Source organism: Enoplosus armatus, chromosome 3 (assembly GCF_043641665.1).
Source record: "Enoplosus armatus isolate fEnoArm2 chromosome 3, fEnoArm2.hap1, whole genome shotgun sequence".
Classification (NCBI taxonomy): domain Eukaryota; kingdom Metazoa; phylum Chordata; class Actinopteri; order Centrarchiformes; family Enoplosidae; genus Enoplosus; species Enoplosus armatus.
Genome location: NC_092182.1, coordinates 23732283 through 23746917, shown reverse-complemented (window position 1 = coordinate 23746917; position 14635 = coordinate 23732283). Strand labels below are relative to the sequence as shown.

The 14635-nt window shown below is 39.8% G+C and overlaps 1 protein-coding gene across 1 annotated transcript; it reads left to right on the top strand.

Moving 5' to 3' along the window:
• The first annotated feature begins 8429 nt into the window (after nucleotides 1-8429).
• On the top strand, nucleotides 8430-14306 carry pdhb (pyruvate dehydrogenase E1 subunit beta). Its single transcript, XM_070902847.1, has 11 exons — nucleotides 8430-8479; nucleotides 8573-8632; nucleotides 9937-10044; nucleotides 10459-10521; nucleotides 10673-10708; nucleotides 10982-11172; nucleotides 11472-11566; nucleotides 11782-11892; nucleotides 12125-12216; nucleotides 12305-12446; nucleotides 13118-14306. The coding sequence occupies exons 1-11, from the start codon at nucleotides 8441-8443 to the stop codon at nucleotides 13261-13263; spliced, it is 1083 nt and encodes a 360-aa protein (XP_070758948.1). The 5' UTR covers nucleotides 8430-8440; the 3' UTR covers nucleotides 13264-14306.
• The last annotated feature ends 329 nt before the right edge of the window (nucleotides 14307-14635 follow it).

The following is a 14635-nucleotide window of genomic DNA, read 5'->3' as shown; positions in this document are numbered from 1 at the left end:
TGATTGTATTTAGGGTCTGAAATTAATCTGAAATAAAAAAAAAAAGCAGGAGGTTAAAAACATCATCATCATTAAAGATGAGATTTTGACGATTTTGCTTCTTTGCACCAAAATAAACCCACAGAATAAAAGACCCACACTGCGGCTGTTTTGGCCCATCAACGTCAAATCACATACACTTTTCGTGATGCAACAAATGACCTACTCAAGGCATCAAATGGGATTTGAACCCGACTCATTGATCAGATTAGATGTTGGAGCCTCACGACTGCAGTAACATGACAGTAATGTAATTTATATAAAATAAATAATGTAGATAAAATAAATGGATCTCTCTGCAGTAACTTTCACACTTTTCAAATGACCTGAAGTCATTGAAAGAAGAAGGACTCCAGTCACATTCTGGTTATCAGAGAAGTGACATCTTTTGCCCTTCACTGCTAAAGTCACATCTGCACACAAGTACAAGTTATATTGTTGAAAATTGTGACCCTCCACAGAGCTCATTTTACCTTCATTTGACGGCCGCCGAGGGTCAATTTCAGACCCTTGTTGTGTTGATTCCTGTTATTTTTAAATGTTTTGCTTCTGTTTTAATTCTGTTATATTTTAATGTTTGTTGTCGTCACAGAGCTGAGATTATTTTATTTTATTGTGCCATATGGATCCTTGTGCCTATGAAAATCTGAATGTTTTTTTTTGTTGAAATATTGTATGTGACAATATCATAAAGCTCTGTCTGAAGAGGACATTAACGCTTTAGCACACAGCATGTTTTTATGTGGATATAGAGTTTGGGCAGATCGGAGCAGCGTCCCTAAATAAGCAACTAGTGATTACTTTCATTAGCGTTTCATCTATAACATGTCAGAAAATAGCTTTCCAGAAACCAAGGTAATGTCCTCATGTCTTGTTTTGTCTGACCAACAGACCCAAAGATGGTCAGTTCACAATGATATGAAACAGAGCAGCATGAGAAGATTAAACCAGAGCATGTAATCGATCATCAGGATTTTTGCAGATCAATTTTTTCTGCCATTCAACTAATCAATTAATTGACTAATTGTTTTAGCAATAAAAATGTGGTATGATTGAAAAAAAAAATCAAGCCCTTAAAATGGGATTAAATGTCTAATTGCTGGTTTTGGGGGGAAAATGGGTGAAAGGAGATCTTCAGCTTTTCTCTATGAATATGTACTGTTGATCTCACCACAGGGTCCATATAGTGCTGCTCTGGAGCTTTTAATCTTATCACATGATCTTCCTCAGTGGATTGAGTTTTGCCCAGTTGTCATGGAATTCAAATGATATGTTCAAATTTCCATTTTTCTGAGCTCTTTACGGACTTCTCATCCATGGTGGAAAATAGTCAAAGACAACTGGGCAACTCCATCTGCTGAGGAAGATGGTGTGATACAATCAACAGCTCCAGAAAAGCTGCTAAATTTACCTTTTTGTGAGTTTGTTTTGTCAACGTTTTGTTAAAGAAAGTTCACCTTTTGGGAACTTTTGGGGCTTATTTGCTTTCTGACGGAGCGTAACCTGAGAAGATCTGTTCGTTAAAAGTGAAGCTACAGCCAGCAGCCGGTTAGCTTAGTTTAGGATAAAGACTGGAAACAAGGGGAAACAGCTAGCCTAGCTCAGGCCGAACATAACACAATCCGACCGCCAGCACCTCTGAACATTTTTGTATGGTTTAAACAAACTAGATATAACATGTTAATAAGAGATTTGGAGGTTTGTGTAGGCAGACTCGTAAGACAGAGGCAGGCTATCTGTTTCCCTGTTTCCAGTCTTTATGCTAAGCTAGCCAGCTTCTGGCCGGACAGATCTACTTTACTAGCAAACCTTAACAGAAACAGGAGTGGAAGTAAACTGTAATTGGATTGACAGAATGACTGAATGAATTAGGAATCATTCCTTCACTTTTATATTAATCCCACTCACCTGTGATCACCTGTCATACTGTGTGCTGAAGTGTTAGCCTCTGTGGCGGACAGAGCTGCGATTGGAGCAGATTTAGTTGTGAAATAACTAAATAATGCTGAAATAATTTGTTTTTATTGTTCAGTGCAATCCGGTCCAATGGTGGTCTTCATGTCTTGAATGGTCTTTCTTTGTATCAAAATGTTTCTCTGCAGCACTTTACCCACGAGGGGTGGAAGACAAGTCCAGAGGTGTGTTTGTGTTTGTGAAAACAATTTGCAGAATAAATTCAGAGTTTGAGAGACCGCGCTGGATTACGTGTAAATCAGTTGAAAGACCACTCTCTCGGGGTCGTTTACAGTTACCACACACTAGATGCATTGTTTTGTCCCAATGTCACCTTTAGATAAAAGTATGTCTTCTACATTTAATGCAGCTGCAGAATGACCCTCCTCATCATCAATATTGAAATAAAAAATCTATCAAGCCTGCTGCGATGAATTGAGAACAACCGAATGAATATTTGATTTAGAAATGGTTCAGTGGCTTGTGGCAAACTGTTCTTCTGAACGCACCTTAGACATATGGATTGTTGAAATACCGAGATAAAAACAAATCAAAGTTAAATACAATATGCCTTGTAATATGCATTTCCTATTTTATTTATGTAAAAAGGAAATACACATATAAAAGCTCCTTTGCGCCTCCTCATGAAGGCTAATGACAGTGCATTTCGTATTGTTAGGTCTGTGCTGCCCTCTGCATGACAACACTGAAATACACCTCTTTGTTTTCTGTGTTGTGATTTGCTTTGAATGTGGCATGAAAAATGTCACGTCAAATTACAAATTAATTAATTCAATTATTAAAGACAAAAGGCTAAATCATTTAAGAGTATGTTAATTATGACACTAAAGTATAAATAAAAAGGAAATACATATTACAATGTGTATTGTATTTCACTTTATTTCTTTGTTCGATTTGTTTTAATATTTAGGCATTTTAGATTCTCCAATGAAAATCAGGTTTATGTATAAATGCGCTTAGAGTTTTGTTTGCAAGTGCTGCAAATTTGAAAATCTGAGAATTATGAATAAAGGCTCCTCTCGGTTGCATAGGCAGTGTTCTATACTTTTATGGTTATGTTTATCTGTATCTTATAAGAACCGTAATTGTTTAAGTTCCATACTTTACAGTATCCACAGTCCCTGAGAATTCAGCTAAACAATGAGCTGAAACTCACTATAAAGCTTTATATCAATTTATAGCCAAAGCTTTATGCATTGACTATAAATGTGATGGCTTTAAGGTCAGAGGTCACGGCAGCAGCTTCATTATCTGTGTAGTATGACTCGGGACTCGTGTGAAGTATCAAAAGATTTGTCCACATTTGTGTGAACTTTAAAGCAACAGATGAATCAAGAAAGGAAACTCATGTCCTTTTTTTTCATGCATGGAAACAACAGCATAGTAAAGGTTATACAGCAGAACAGCATGTCTCAGTGTCATTAAGGCCACAGTTTTTAAATCTAAGCTGGAATCTATTAATAATCATCAGCATGTTGATGTGGTGTTCAGATTTACTGTACTGTTTTTCACAGACTGAACATAAACCTTCTGGTAACACAGCTTCTTTGTCCTCAGTGATCACAACTGAACTGATTTCCTGTCACAGTCACAAGCTCACAACGCTGTCTGGGAAAAATAAGGCAGGATTATTATAAAACGTAGGAAATATAAAGAATTGTTAAGTTGTAGAGATGTGTACTGACCTGGTTAGCTTAGCTTAGCGTAAAGACTGGAAGCATGGGGAAACAGCTAGCCAGTGTGTCAAAAATGCACCTACCAAAACCTCTAAAGCTCACTAATTAACACATATTTTTAATCCTTTCACAAATAAAAATGTAAGAACAACAGTTTGTGTTTTTAGGGGGAGTTTTGTGCTGGAACTATTTCTTTCTCCAGGAGGTTAGTTCACCCAGTTGTTTGCCAAGAAATTGTTCCAGCCTGTAACTCCTCCTAAAAACACAGTTTGTGTACAGATTTAAATGAGAAACAACGTTTGTTAATTTTACTTTTTACCATTTCTCTTTTTGTACAATTATATGAAATATATATTTTTGATGACTCATCCTGCACTTAGGGGCTACATAAATATATCCAATCAAATGTGATTCGGGGCAACCTAGTAACTGCTTTCATCATATAAAAACTTTACTAATTTATTAATTTCCCCCTCCTCCTCCTCCTCCTCCTCCTGATCTTACAACACAGGTGAGGGAGGTGTCGGTGGAGACTAATAGTTCTCTACAACTGTATAGCAGGTGGGATTCCTCTTCAAACTGCTGTGGTTCTCCTGAAGGTAGAAACACAGAACGAGGCAGCCGGGAACGACACACACCTCCTGCATTCAGTCACATAGAGCTAGCTGTTTCCCTCTGATTCCAGTCTTTATGCTAAGCTAACCTAACCATGTCCTCACAATGATAACTGAGCTATTCTTTTCAGGAGATGTTGGTCATGAAATCGAAGAGATTCAGGCATCCAGACGTTCTGGAGGTCAACACCTTGTCGACCAGTCAGAGTCACCATGGAAACAACCTGAGAAGACAACTCGGGAAAGTTATCACAGCAGGAAAACGTTTCTCCTCCATCTCCAAGATTGTAAAGGTAAACAGTAGAATTGTAAAGGAACGACGGGGCGGACAGCAGACGCAGTTGTGTTTGTTAGATTTTCAATAGAAGTGGAGGTGAAGCACATTTTCATACATAGAGCGACTGCACCTCCACTGGTGCTCATTAATCACCTGGAACTCTGCCCAGCAGCAGAGTTGAGTCTTACTAAGTACTCCAGGCCATGATGATGATGGCTGGATTTCCATCTTCATATTTAAACGTGGCAGATCTGCGTCTCCTAGCATTCGGACTGCAGCTCTAAATTAAAGTTAAGACACAGAGAGAGAGAAATTTTAGGGTTCAGTCAGTTCACGCTTTAGAACCAACACCAGATATAGTTTGGGGAAGGCCCTTTCCTGTTTCAACATGGCAATGTCCCCGTGCACAAAGTCAGGTCCATAAAAAATGGTTTTCCCAGTTTGGGGTGGAAGAACTGGTCTGCACAGAGCCTTGACCTCAGCCCCTTCCAACACCTTTTGGATGAGCTTGAACGCTGACTGTGAGTCCGACCTTATCACCCAACATCAGTGTTGGACCTCACTAATGTTCTTGTGGCTGAATGGGAGAAAATCTCTGCAGCTGGGTTCCAACATTTGGTGGAAAGACTTCTAAGAAAGCTGTTATAGCAGCAGGTTAATGTCCATGGTTTGGACTTAGCATTAAAGTATTGATTGTTTAGGTATTGATCTACAGAGGGTGTTGTATGCTGTACAGATTGTAAAGCCCCTTGAGGCAAATTGTGATTTGTGATATTGGGCTATATTAATAGCCTTGACTTGACTTGACTTGCTAACACAAACGGGGAAAACCAGCAAAATAACAAGCCGTGCCGAATGGATAATAATGATAATCATGAATGGATAAAACTGTGGACAAAAGACTGTTTGCGGTTGTTTGCTCATGTTTCCAGACCACTGTCAATCAAATCTAATCAAGCCACACCCACACAGTCCTGATTAAGCGGATTAATTGAGTTTTGGAGTGTTAAATTCTTAATGATGTTTTTTTCTGGACTTTAAGTAAACATACTTAGAGTTTGAAACTAAGTTTTCAGGCGGTTTAAAGGTGTCCTGATCGATCTACCTGACACTTTATTAACGTCACCAACTTAGCGCCACCCACATAGGCTCTGATCGACCAGGTTGTTTCTCCAACTATGGTAATAGCCATCCACAAAAAAGATGCGGCCAGTGATTTAGAGGCTACGCATTTAGTTTAAATTCTGTGGAACTAGATATCTTACCTGAACTCTCCCGCCTTGTTCCAGGTTAATATGAACACCTGGCTTGTCCAGAAACAGTATCACACGGTCCAAAAAACTAACATCTTTACGCCGTCGTTCGTGGAATGTCGCGTGAACCTGGAAATCTGGGATTGATGGGGTTTTCATCAGAGTGTACACACACCGATCCTGGACAGAGTTAACGTGGCCGTGGATATCAATGACAGTGGGGCCGGTCACACTGCACAGGATGCAACTGGTGGAGGTGGAGAGGGACAGATGCAAGAACAAAATAACATCATCAGCATGCGCACAGATTTGCTAAAGTCTGACGGTTTTATATTGATGACACACACAAAGTGAAAGCACTGCAGAAACAAGGCAGAGAGGTTGCTATGAGGCTGTACTTTGAGCTAAATTCTAACGCCAGTATGCTAACATGGCGACAATGACAATGCTAACAAGTTTATGCTAAGCAGATATAATGTATACCATTAGTTTAACATTTGCTAATTAGCAGTAAACACAAAGTACAGCTGAGGGTGATGGGAATGGCATTAGTTTTGTATTGGACAAATAAACATTTTGGCATTATATTAAAAGTTGAACATGAATGTCTGTACCACATTTCATATCAATCCATCCAATAGTTGTTGAGATATTTCAGTCTGGATCAAAGTGGTGGAGTGACACTCGGGGTGGCTCTAGGAATGGCCTTCTGGTCTGGTATAAACAGACCCTCTCCCAGAATGACTAATTCCCATCATTTGGTCAAATGTCGTCTGCACTCACTCAATCAAACTTGTTTGTTTTTTTTACACAGGTAGGGAATTCAAGTCTTTGTCTGGCCCTGGTGATGAGATTTAATTTACAGCTGTTACTTTAACCTTTTCATAGCCCTTTCTATCAAATATGAAGCGAACATATTTACTGATTGTCTCCCTGGCAAAGCTCCATGGAGCCACCGGCACTAAAATGCAGGACTGCAGTCAGGTGGAGCAGCAAGCGAAGCATGTTGGAGGAGGCCAGTCTTTCTAACAATATAAACTATGTATGGGCTACTGATGTGATTGACTGATATTTCCAGGTTATAGCCTGCTCCGCTCCTCCCAGATTCCCCCTCTATCTAAAGAATTCAGTTTAGCAGATCGCAGAATTTCAGATGGCTAAGTTGTTCTTTGTGGAGACCCACAGTGTTTGATATCAAATAAATAAATCAGACATTATGAAATAATAAATAAAAAATCATATGAATGAATACAAACAACATATATATTTTCAAAACTCATTATAATAAAAGATTTAAGAATTTACATTTTTAATGAAATGTCTTGACAAAACCCTGAAATATACAGGTGTACAGATGATCAAAGTTTGTTTAATTTATTTGTGTTTAATTTAGCTAACTTTTTGATGGACTTTTAAAACTGTTGTTTTTACTCTGATTTCTCCAGCATTATATAGTAAATGTTTTTGTCAGTGGTTTATGAATTTTGTTGTAGATAATGAAGGTCTGATGATCTGATTGTGACAGTCATTAGGGTTTTATTTTTTCACTTGTTTTCTTGTATGGAGTTGTGAATTGGGAGGAGCCGCTGGATCCAGAAGTGTTTTTCTCCATTCTGTATTCCCATGTCAATGATTTCTTTTAACGATATCCTCAATGTGACTTAACATAGAAATACAAGACTCTCCTGGATAATATAACTATTATATAGGTTTATGTTATGGCCACCAGTTTTAATTATTTCAACTTAATTTCTGAGAAATTATCTTATGTCTGTCAGTTTAGCATGGTGGACGGCTCAAAATACTACAGTTCCCAGGAATCAGAAGCACGAATAAGTGCTAAGTTTGAATCTGATCCAAATCTTATCCTAGTGATTATTTATAAACCCCTGCCCCCTAAAAAAAGAAAAAAAGAACAATGAACGGGTTTTGGAAAGGAACGGAGCCATAAGATCCAGCTCCCTTCAAAGAGCCGTAAATCCCATCACTAGTTGTAGTTTACTTTACTACTAAGTTTTTATTTACACAAGCTTGTACCTTAGACTTTTTACCAAAGAGATAGATATTTTCTAACACAGTAATAAACCTTTGTACTGGTGATTTAACCAGGCAAGTTTAGCACCCATCCAAGCCATAGAAGTGCTCCAACTGTGAGCCACATTACATTGCCTATGGGAAAATGTAATGGAATTTGACCTCCAGGGCTGACCAATTAGTTCTTCCCACCTCGCAGCTCTATTTATTTGAAAATGTTTACTCTGGTTTACATGAATTTATGGTGCCTAATAAGGCATATAGTTGTATACATAACACTATAATAAAAATTTGATTATTTTTATATTTGTCATATCTAATATTGCATCTATTTTTCTTCGTGGCAGTATTGGTCTTCCATACATATGACAGCGCACCACAGTGTCCTTGGAATCTTTTTTCTTTTTTTTTCCACGCCTGCGTTTTCTCCCGCCTCCGTCTCAGCTGAACCGCTATGATTGGCTCTGTGTTATGACAAGTTCCGTCCGACATGTGAACTGCAGCTTTGATTGGTTGAGAGCTCCTGACCTCGGAAGAGTCCCCGCCTTCTCTCCGGCAGAGGACAGGTTGAACATGGCGGCGTCCCTGAGGTGTTTTCTCCGCACAGGAAAGGTATGGGATAATTAAACAAACGTGTCCTTTATATCATCACTTCGCGTTTGTTTTTGATGTATTAATTAATAAGTTTCTTCTGTCTTTCTACAGAATGCCGTGTCGGCTCTCCGGCGGCGGGAATTTCACAGGAGCGCTCCTGCCGCTGTGCAGGTCAGTGTTAGCAGCTAGCAAGCTAACTTTAGCTACAGCTAACACTCCAGCTGTTGGCTGTAAGTTCTTAGTTTAATGACAGCTGTTTAAGTTCAGCAGACAGATGTCATTGTTAGTGGTGACTTAGTCGGACTAGATTTTACTTGCTCATTTCAAATGGCTGTTTGCTGCTGGTGCTCGGTCACTGAGCAGAGATGCGGGCTGTCACATCATGTCAGCCCTCTGATGACAGTTTTTCCCGGTGTTTGGATAAACCATTGTACATATTAAACTAATGACTGTCGCTGGTTGCTTGTAGAAACAGTAGACATTAAAATCGGGAAGAAAAACATTTAGCTGTCCACTTGAATGCGTTTTAAATATAATTTTTTTCTCATTAAAATATTAAAGATGATCATCTAAATCTTTGATGGAGTCATAGTTACTGACTTGTCAGTATTGGTAACATTTAGAAAGATTTAAAGGTGTTTTTTGTTGAAACTGCTGATTCAACTTTATAGTCATTTTGGAGGCTGTCGTTTGAGGTGCTGTTGAATTGTGTTGTGTTATAGTGAGAGGTTTTTCCAATTTTAGGTCATAGGCTGAAAAAAACTCAATAATTTTGTAACTTCAATAGGGCTGCAACTAACAATTATTTTCATTATCAATTAATTTCTAGGATTTTTTATTCGATCAGACGATTGATAACTAAAATTAAATAAGTGAAATAGTGAAACATGTGCACCCAAAGTGCATCCAAGGTGATGTCTTTTTAAAATGCCTTTTTTATCTGTCCAGAAACAAAGATATTCAGTTGACAATTATACTAAACAGAGGGAACCAGTAAATCCTCACATTTAAATTTAAAGCCTTATCATCATGCAATTATAATTATCAGAATTTTAATCCTGTCTCCACAAGAGTCATAAGCGTCTTACGCTAAACTAATATCCATTTATTTATAAATACTGCATACATATGAAAAGTACAAATGTAGAAACAGCACACTGTAGTAGTAAAATACACAAGTAATGTAGAAAGAAAGTAAATAGTAGAAAAAACTCTGCACTGTAACAAAGAAAGCTACTTTTTTAACTTTACTTGCTTTTTTGATTTGAGTGTTTTTGTAAAAATGTCTCTCCAGACAATTTAACTTAAATCTGTACAAATTGGAAATAAATTGTACCTAACTGTAAAAAAAACTAGAGTGGACAGACCTCATTAACAGGATAACTGGACATGTGAAAGACATGAGGATAAACTCTGTCCTCTGGGTGACAGTAGTGGGTCTGTACTGACTCTGGCACTGTTGTTTTGTTTTTCAGATGATGGTCCGTGATGCCCTGAACCAGGCAATGGACGAGGAGCTGGAGAGGGACGAGCGGGTGTTCCTGTTGGGTGAGGAGGTGGCCCAGTACGATGGAGCCTACAAGGTAACGGGGAAATAAAGATTAGGTGAACATGAGCTGTAGGTCAGTTTAACATGGTTTTAACACTCGCACTGTACACTCAGCACGGCCACATTTATTTGAGGCCCTTTAAAGGAAAACTATGGTTCATTACAACTCTGGTAGTTTGTTTTTTGTCCATCATTTATGCCAGTTATAATATTGCACTCGCCAACTTAATAGCCGGGATCAATAAAAAGAAGTCCAGCGAGGCAAGAAACAGTAGCAGTCAGACAATCAGTCAAACCCTTTTTATTTTTCCCCAAAAAAACAACGTGTACTGTAAAACTTATCTGGAACAAGGAATGTTATATAGCCGGTTGCTTGACCTAACTAGAATACCCTGTGTGTGTGTGTGTGTGTGTGTGTGTGTGTGTGTGTGTGTGTGTGTGTGTGTAGGTGAGCAGGGGTCTGTGGAAGAAGTACGGAGACAAACGTATCATCGACACTCCAATCACAGAGGTGAGACACTCTTAATATTCACCCTCAACAAATGTCCTCTGTTACACACTAAACTGAATCAGCTCTTGAAGAGTTCAGTCAGTGTCAGCTTTGTGGTCAAAACACTAATTTCTCATCTGGTTAACATCTCTCTCTCTCTGGTGTGGTGCAGATGGGTTTTGCCGGCATCGCAGTGGGAGCCGCTATGGTAAGTTCCCTTCCATCCACATGGCAACACATGAACACCCTAACAGTACAATCACATTATAACACTGAGTGTATTTGTATTCCAGGAACGTTCACTTGACTCTCTGAACCTCATAACCTTATTTCAACTTCAAACATGCAAGTTCACCTGAAAAGCTGTGTGCAGGGTGTTGGTTATTGTCTGATTAAGTGTCCTAGTTAAGTTAGTATCATCATTATTATGCAGAACACATCCCCAGCAGATCTCGCTAATATTGAACTGTTGTCCTTGCAGGCTGGCTTGAGACCCATCTGTGAGTTCATGACCTTCAACTTCTCCATGCAAGCCATCGACCAGGTCATCAACTCTGCAGCAAAGACCTACTACATGTCAGCCGGTCTGCAGTCGGTGCCCATCGTCTTCAGAGGACCCAACGGAGCGTCAGCAGGCGTCGCCGCACAGCACTCGCAGTGCTTCGCTGCATGGTGCGTTCACGTACACCCTTTACTGTCACTACTTAATGTTAATACTGTGTGCAGTGTTCTTTATAGTAACTTTATTACAACTTGGATCTTATTTTTGTAGTTATGTCCATCATTTTCTCAGTTTTAACAGGATTGTACTCACAGAGTTAACAGCTGAGATCTGGGGAAAAAATATGTCCGACAAGTCAAGAAACACGAGCAGTCAAACAATCAAATAGAAAAAACAGTGAAAATAAGTTCCTAAAGAGGAATGATCCTGTAATGGTGGCAGTAGTAGTAGTTGGTGTGTCTGTCTGCAGGTACGCTCACTGTCCAGGTCTGAAGGTTGTGAGTCCCTGGAACGCAGAAGATGCCAAAGGTCTCCTGAAATCAGCCATCAGAGACGACAACCCCGGTGAGACACATCACACTACAGCAGGTCAAAGGTCATCAGGCTGAAGGTTTTAGAGGAAGAAATGATGTCCACAAAGCAGCCTTTCGCTCTCTCATGTGAATTTTGGTAGCTGGACAGTCAACTGGACACTGTTTAGGGAGATTTTGTTCTCCAGTGGAATTTACAATCTTGTCATTACCAGAGAGACATTACCAGATCAACTTTCTGTGTTGCAGTGGTGTTCCTGGAGAACGAGCTGATGTACGGCGTTCCCTTCGAGATGTCGGAGGAGTCGCAGTCCAAAGACTTCACCATTCCCATCGGCAAGGCCAAGGTTGAGAGACAAGGTGAGACTGACACGGACACACAGGAAGCCGACGTCCACACTCTTAAATCATGTGATTTTGTGAAGTAGAAAATTAGCCTTTTGTGGGGTTTTTGTGATGATATTTGGAGAAACGGGGGGTGAGGTTTGTGAGACTGTTGAGGTAAAGGTGAGATCTGGGCTGTATATGTCACTGTTGTGTTCCTGAACCTCTCTCTCTCTCTCTTCTTCTCCTTCTCCTTTCTGTGTCTCAGGGAATCATGTTACTTTGGTCTCTCACTCTCGGTACGTCAGTCACTGCCTGGATGCTGCTGTCGTCCTCGCCAAGGAGGGAATCGAGTGCGAGGTAGAGGAAGGAACACACCTTGTTCTTATCTGATGCAGATGACCTGTGTAGCGGCCTGTTAACTACTTCCTGTCTGTCTTTGTGTTAGGTGATCAACCTTCGGACCATCCGTCCTTTGGATGTGGAGTGCATAGAGACCAGCGTGATGAAGACCAACCACCTGGTCACAGTGGAGGGCGGCTGGCCTCAGTTTGGGGTTGGAGCTGAGATCTGCGCCAGGATTATGGAAGGTAACAGCTGAGTGGTTGACACACTTAATTAAAGCCCTTTTGAGTGTGTGACATTGCTGCTTCCTAAAGCCTGATAAAGTGATTTTTTTTGTCATTCAGACACGAAGTAGGTGACTTAATGTTCTTTTCTGCTTCATCCGGACATGACAGGATATTTACAGAAAGAGCCAAATGCTTGCACAGTATTTAGCACCTTGTACGTGACAGAAAGGGGTATTACTGCTGGAAAACAGCTGGGAGTTGACAGATTTAAAGATATGAAGGAAGAAGACTACTCTGTTTTCTCTCTGGCTGTATCATTGATCCATTTTAAAACTTAAATTGCTGTCGTGCAAGCGCAACAACAAACACTAAGCATAGGTCTCGGTGCACGGACTGTGTGGGCGTCTCCAAGGACACCTGCTATTTTGGTTCATGTATGTGCAAAAGGGGTGGAATATAGATCAGAGGGCGAGGTGATTAATAAATCTGCTCTCAGCCTGTCACAACACTGCTGTCATCGCTCTGAAACAGCTGAGCCAATCACAGCGACACTTGTTGACGACAGCTCAACAAATGAATCGGCTTCTCCAGGAAATCATGTTGTTGTCGGGAAGGTGCAGAATGTCACAAACATTTTGGGATTTGAGGGATTTAAAATAAAATCTTAAACCTCCTGTGTGTGTTTTCAGGTCCTGCCTTCAACTACCTGGACTCTCCGGTCACCAGGGTGACGGGCGTCGATATCCCCATGCCGTACGCCAAAATCCTAGAGGACAACAGCCTGCCGCAGATCAAAGACATCATCTTCTCTGTCAAAAAGACCCTCAACATCTGAGACACACACACACACACAAGACAAAACCACCTGAATCCTCTTTGTCTTGTTCACACAGGTGGAAACGTTGAACCATGTGTAAATACAGCCAAACAGTTCCTTTAAAAACGCTCCAGATTAATGTTACCAGCCAAATGTTGGTCAATGAAGCGCACAACTGTTTATCTGCACCCAGAGTGGTCGACACACAGAGTTCGGTCAAGTCGTCAGCTCTTGTTAGTCGGTTACAAACGTGACTGAACTCTGTGTGTGGCTCTGGCAGCTCTCTCCACTTCCTCCCCTTCAAAATAAAAGTGGCTCTATCCTGTAGGCTTTTCTGTACTTCTGCTGAAGTTTGAGAACAACAAAATTGCTGAGTGAGCACAAAAAAAAGTCAGGATTTGATCAGTCTGCAGGTCTGAAAGCTGGCAGGGTTACACAACAGGTTTGTTGAGTAAAGAATTGCGTAAATTACATTTCTTCACCCCTCCAAAAGAACTTGGCAGAATTTCGTCAAAGCTGTCCTCTTTTAGTTTGTCAGTTTGTGTTTTGAGTGACTGAAATGAGGATCGAGCAGCTCAGTCAGATTCTTCAACTTATTGACATATTTATTTCCTGATCTAAGTTAGGAAACTTTTCTAACTTTAAACTATATTTTATTTAAGTTCTTTATTTGACATTTCACAAAAAGGGGTTAAAACATGTTAATATTCCCCAAACTAAGTAAGAAATTACTCACGCTCTCAGAATCTGACAACTTCTGCTACAAACAGATTCAGATTCCTATGTGCTTGCAGACTGATTAAAAACAAACTTTTTTGCACTCAGTAGTTTTGTTGTTAATAAACTTCTAACCACCGAAACGTATTATTCTCAGTCTATTAACTTAATTCCTCGCACTGACTCGGGTTTGTCTCTACAAGCAGCTGAGAAGAAGAATGAACCAGCTGAGTGCTGGAGGTGGAGTGTGGTCAGGAATATTTATTGTAGCTGCAGCAGCTCTGTGGATGTTTTTGTTGCTGTAAATGACTCTGTTACAGAAATAAAAACCTTTCAGTCCTTCATGCTGTGAATGTTGGTTTTATTTCTTTCCTCATTATTATGATTACTGATGCAATATATGTAAAACACTTTAATGTTGCAGCGGGTAAAGGTTATTTTCACTATATATATATACTGCTTGGTTGCTAGTTTCACCAAGAGATTAATAAAGTTGTATCTTTATCCATAAGAATTCATCTTCATCTATTTGTTGATTATATTTTATATTATTAATCTAGTGAGCTGGACAAACGTTAGCCGTTTACATTTGAGTACACAAACATTGTTTCATCCCTTCTTTACACTTTTGCTTGTTTCTGCAATTGGAGAGGATAAAAAGCCTTGACGGGTG

Coding starts and splice junctions, on each gene's coding strand:
- pdhb (XM_070902847.1), top strand. CDS start 8,441: ATGGCGGCGTCCCTGAGGTGTTTTCTCCGCACAGGAAAG. Junction 8,480..8,572: donor GTTTTCTCCGCACAGGAAAG/GTATGGGATAAT, acceptor GTCTTTCTACAG/AATGCCGTGTCGGCTCTCCG. Junction 10,045..10,458: donor AGTACGATGGAGCCTACAAG/GTAACGGGGAAA, acceptor GTGTGTGTGTAG/GTGAGCAGGGGTCTGTGGAA.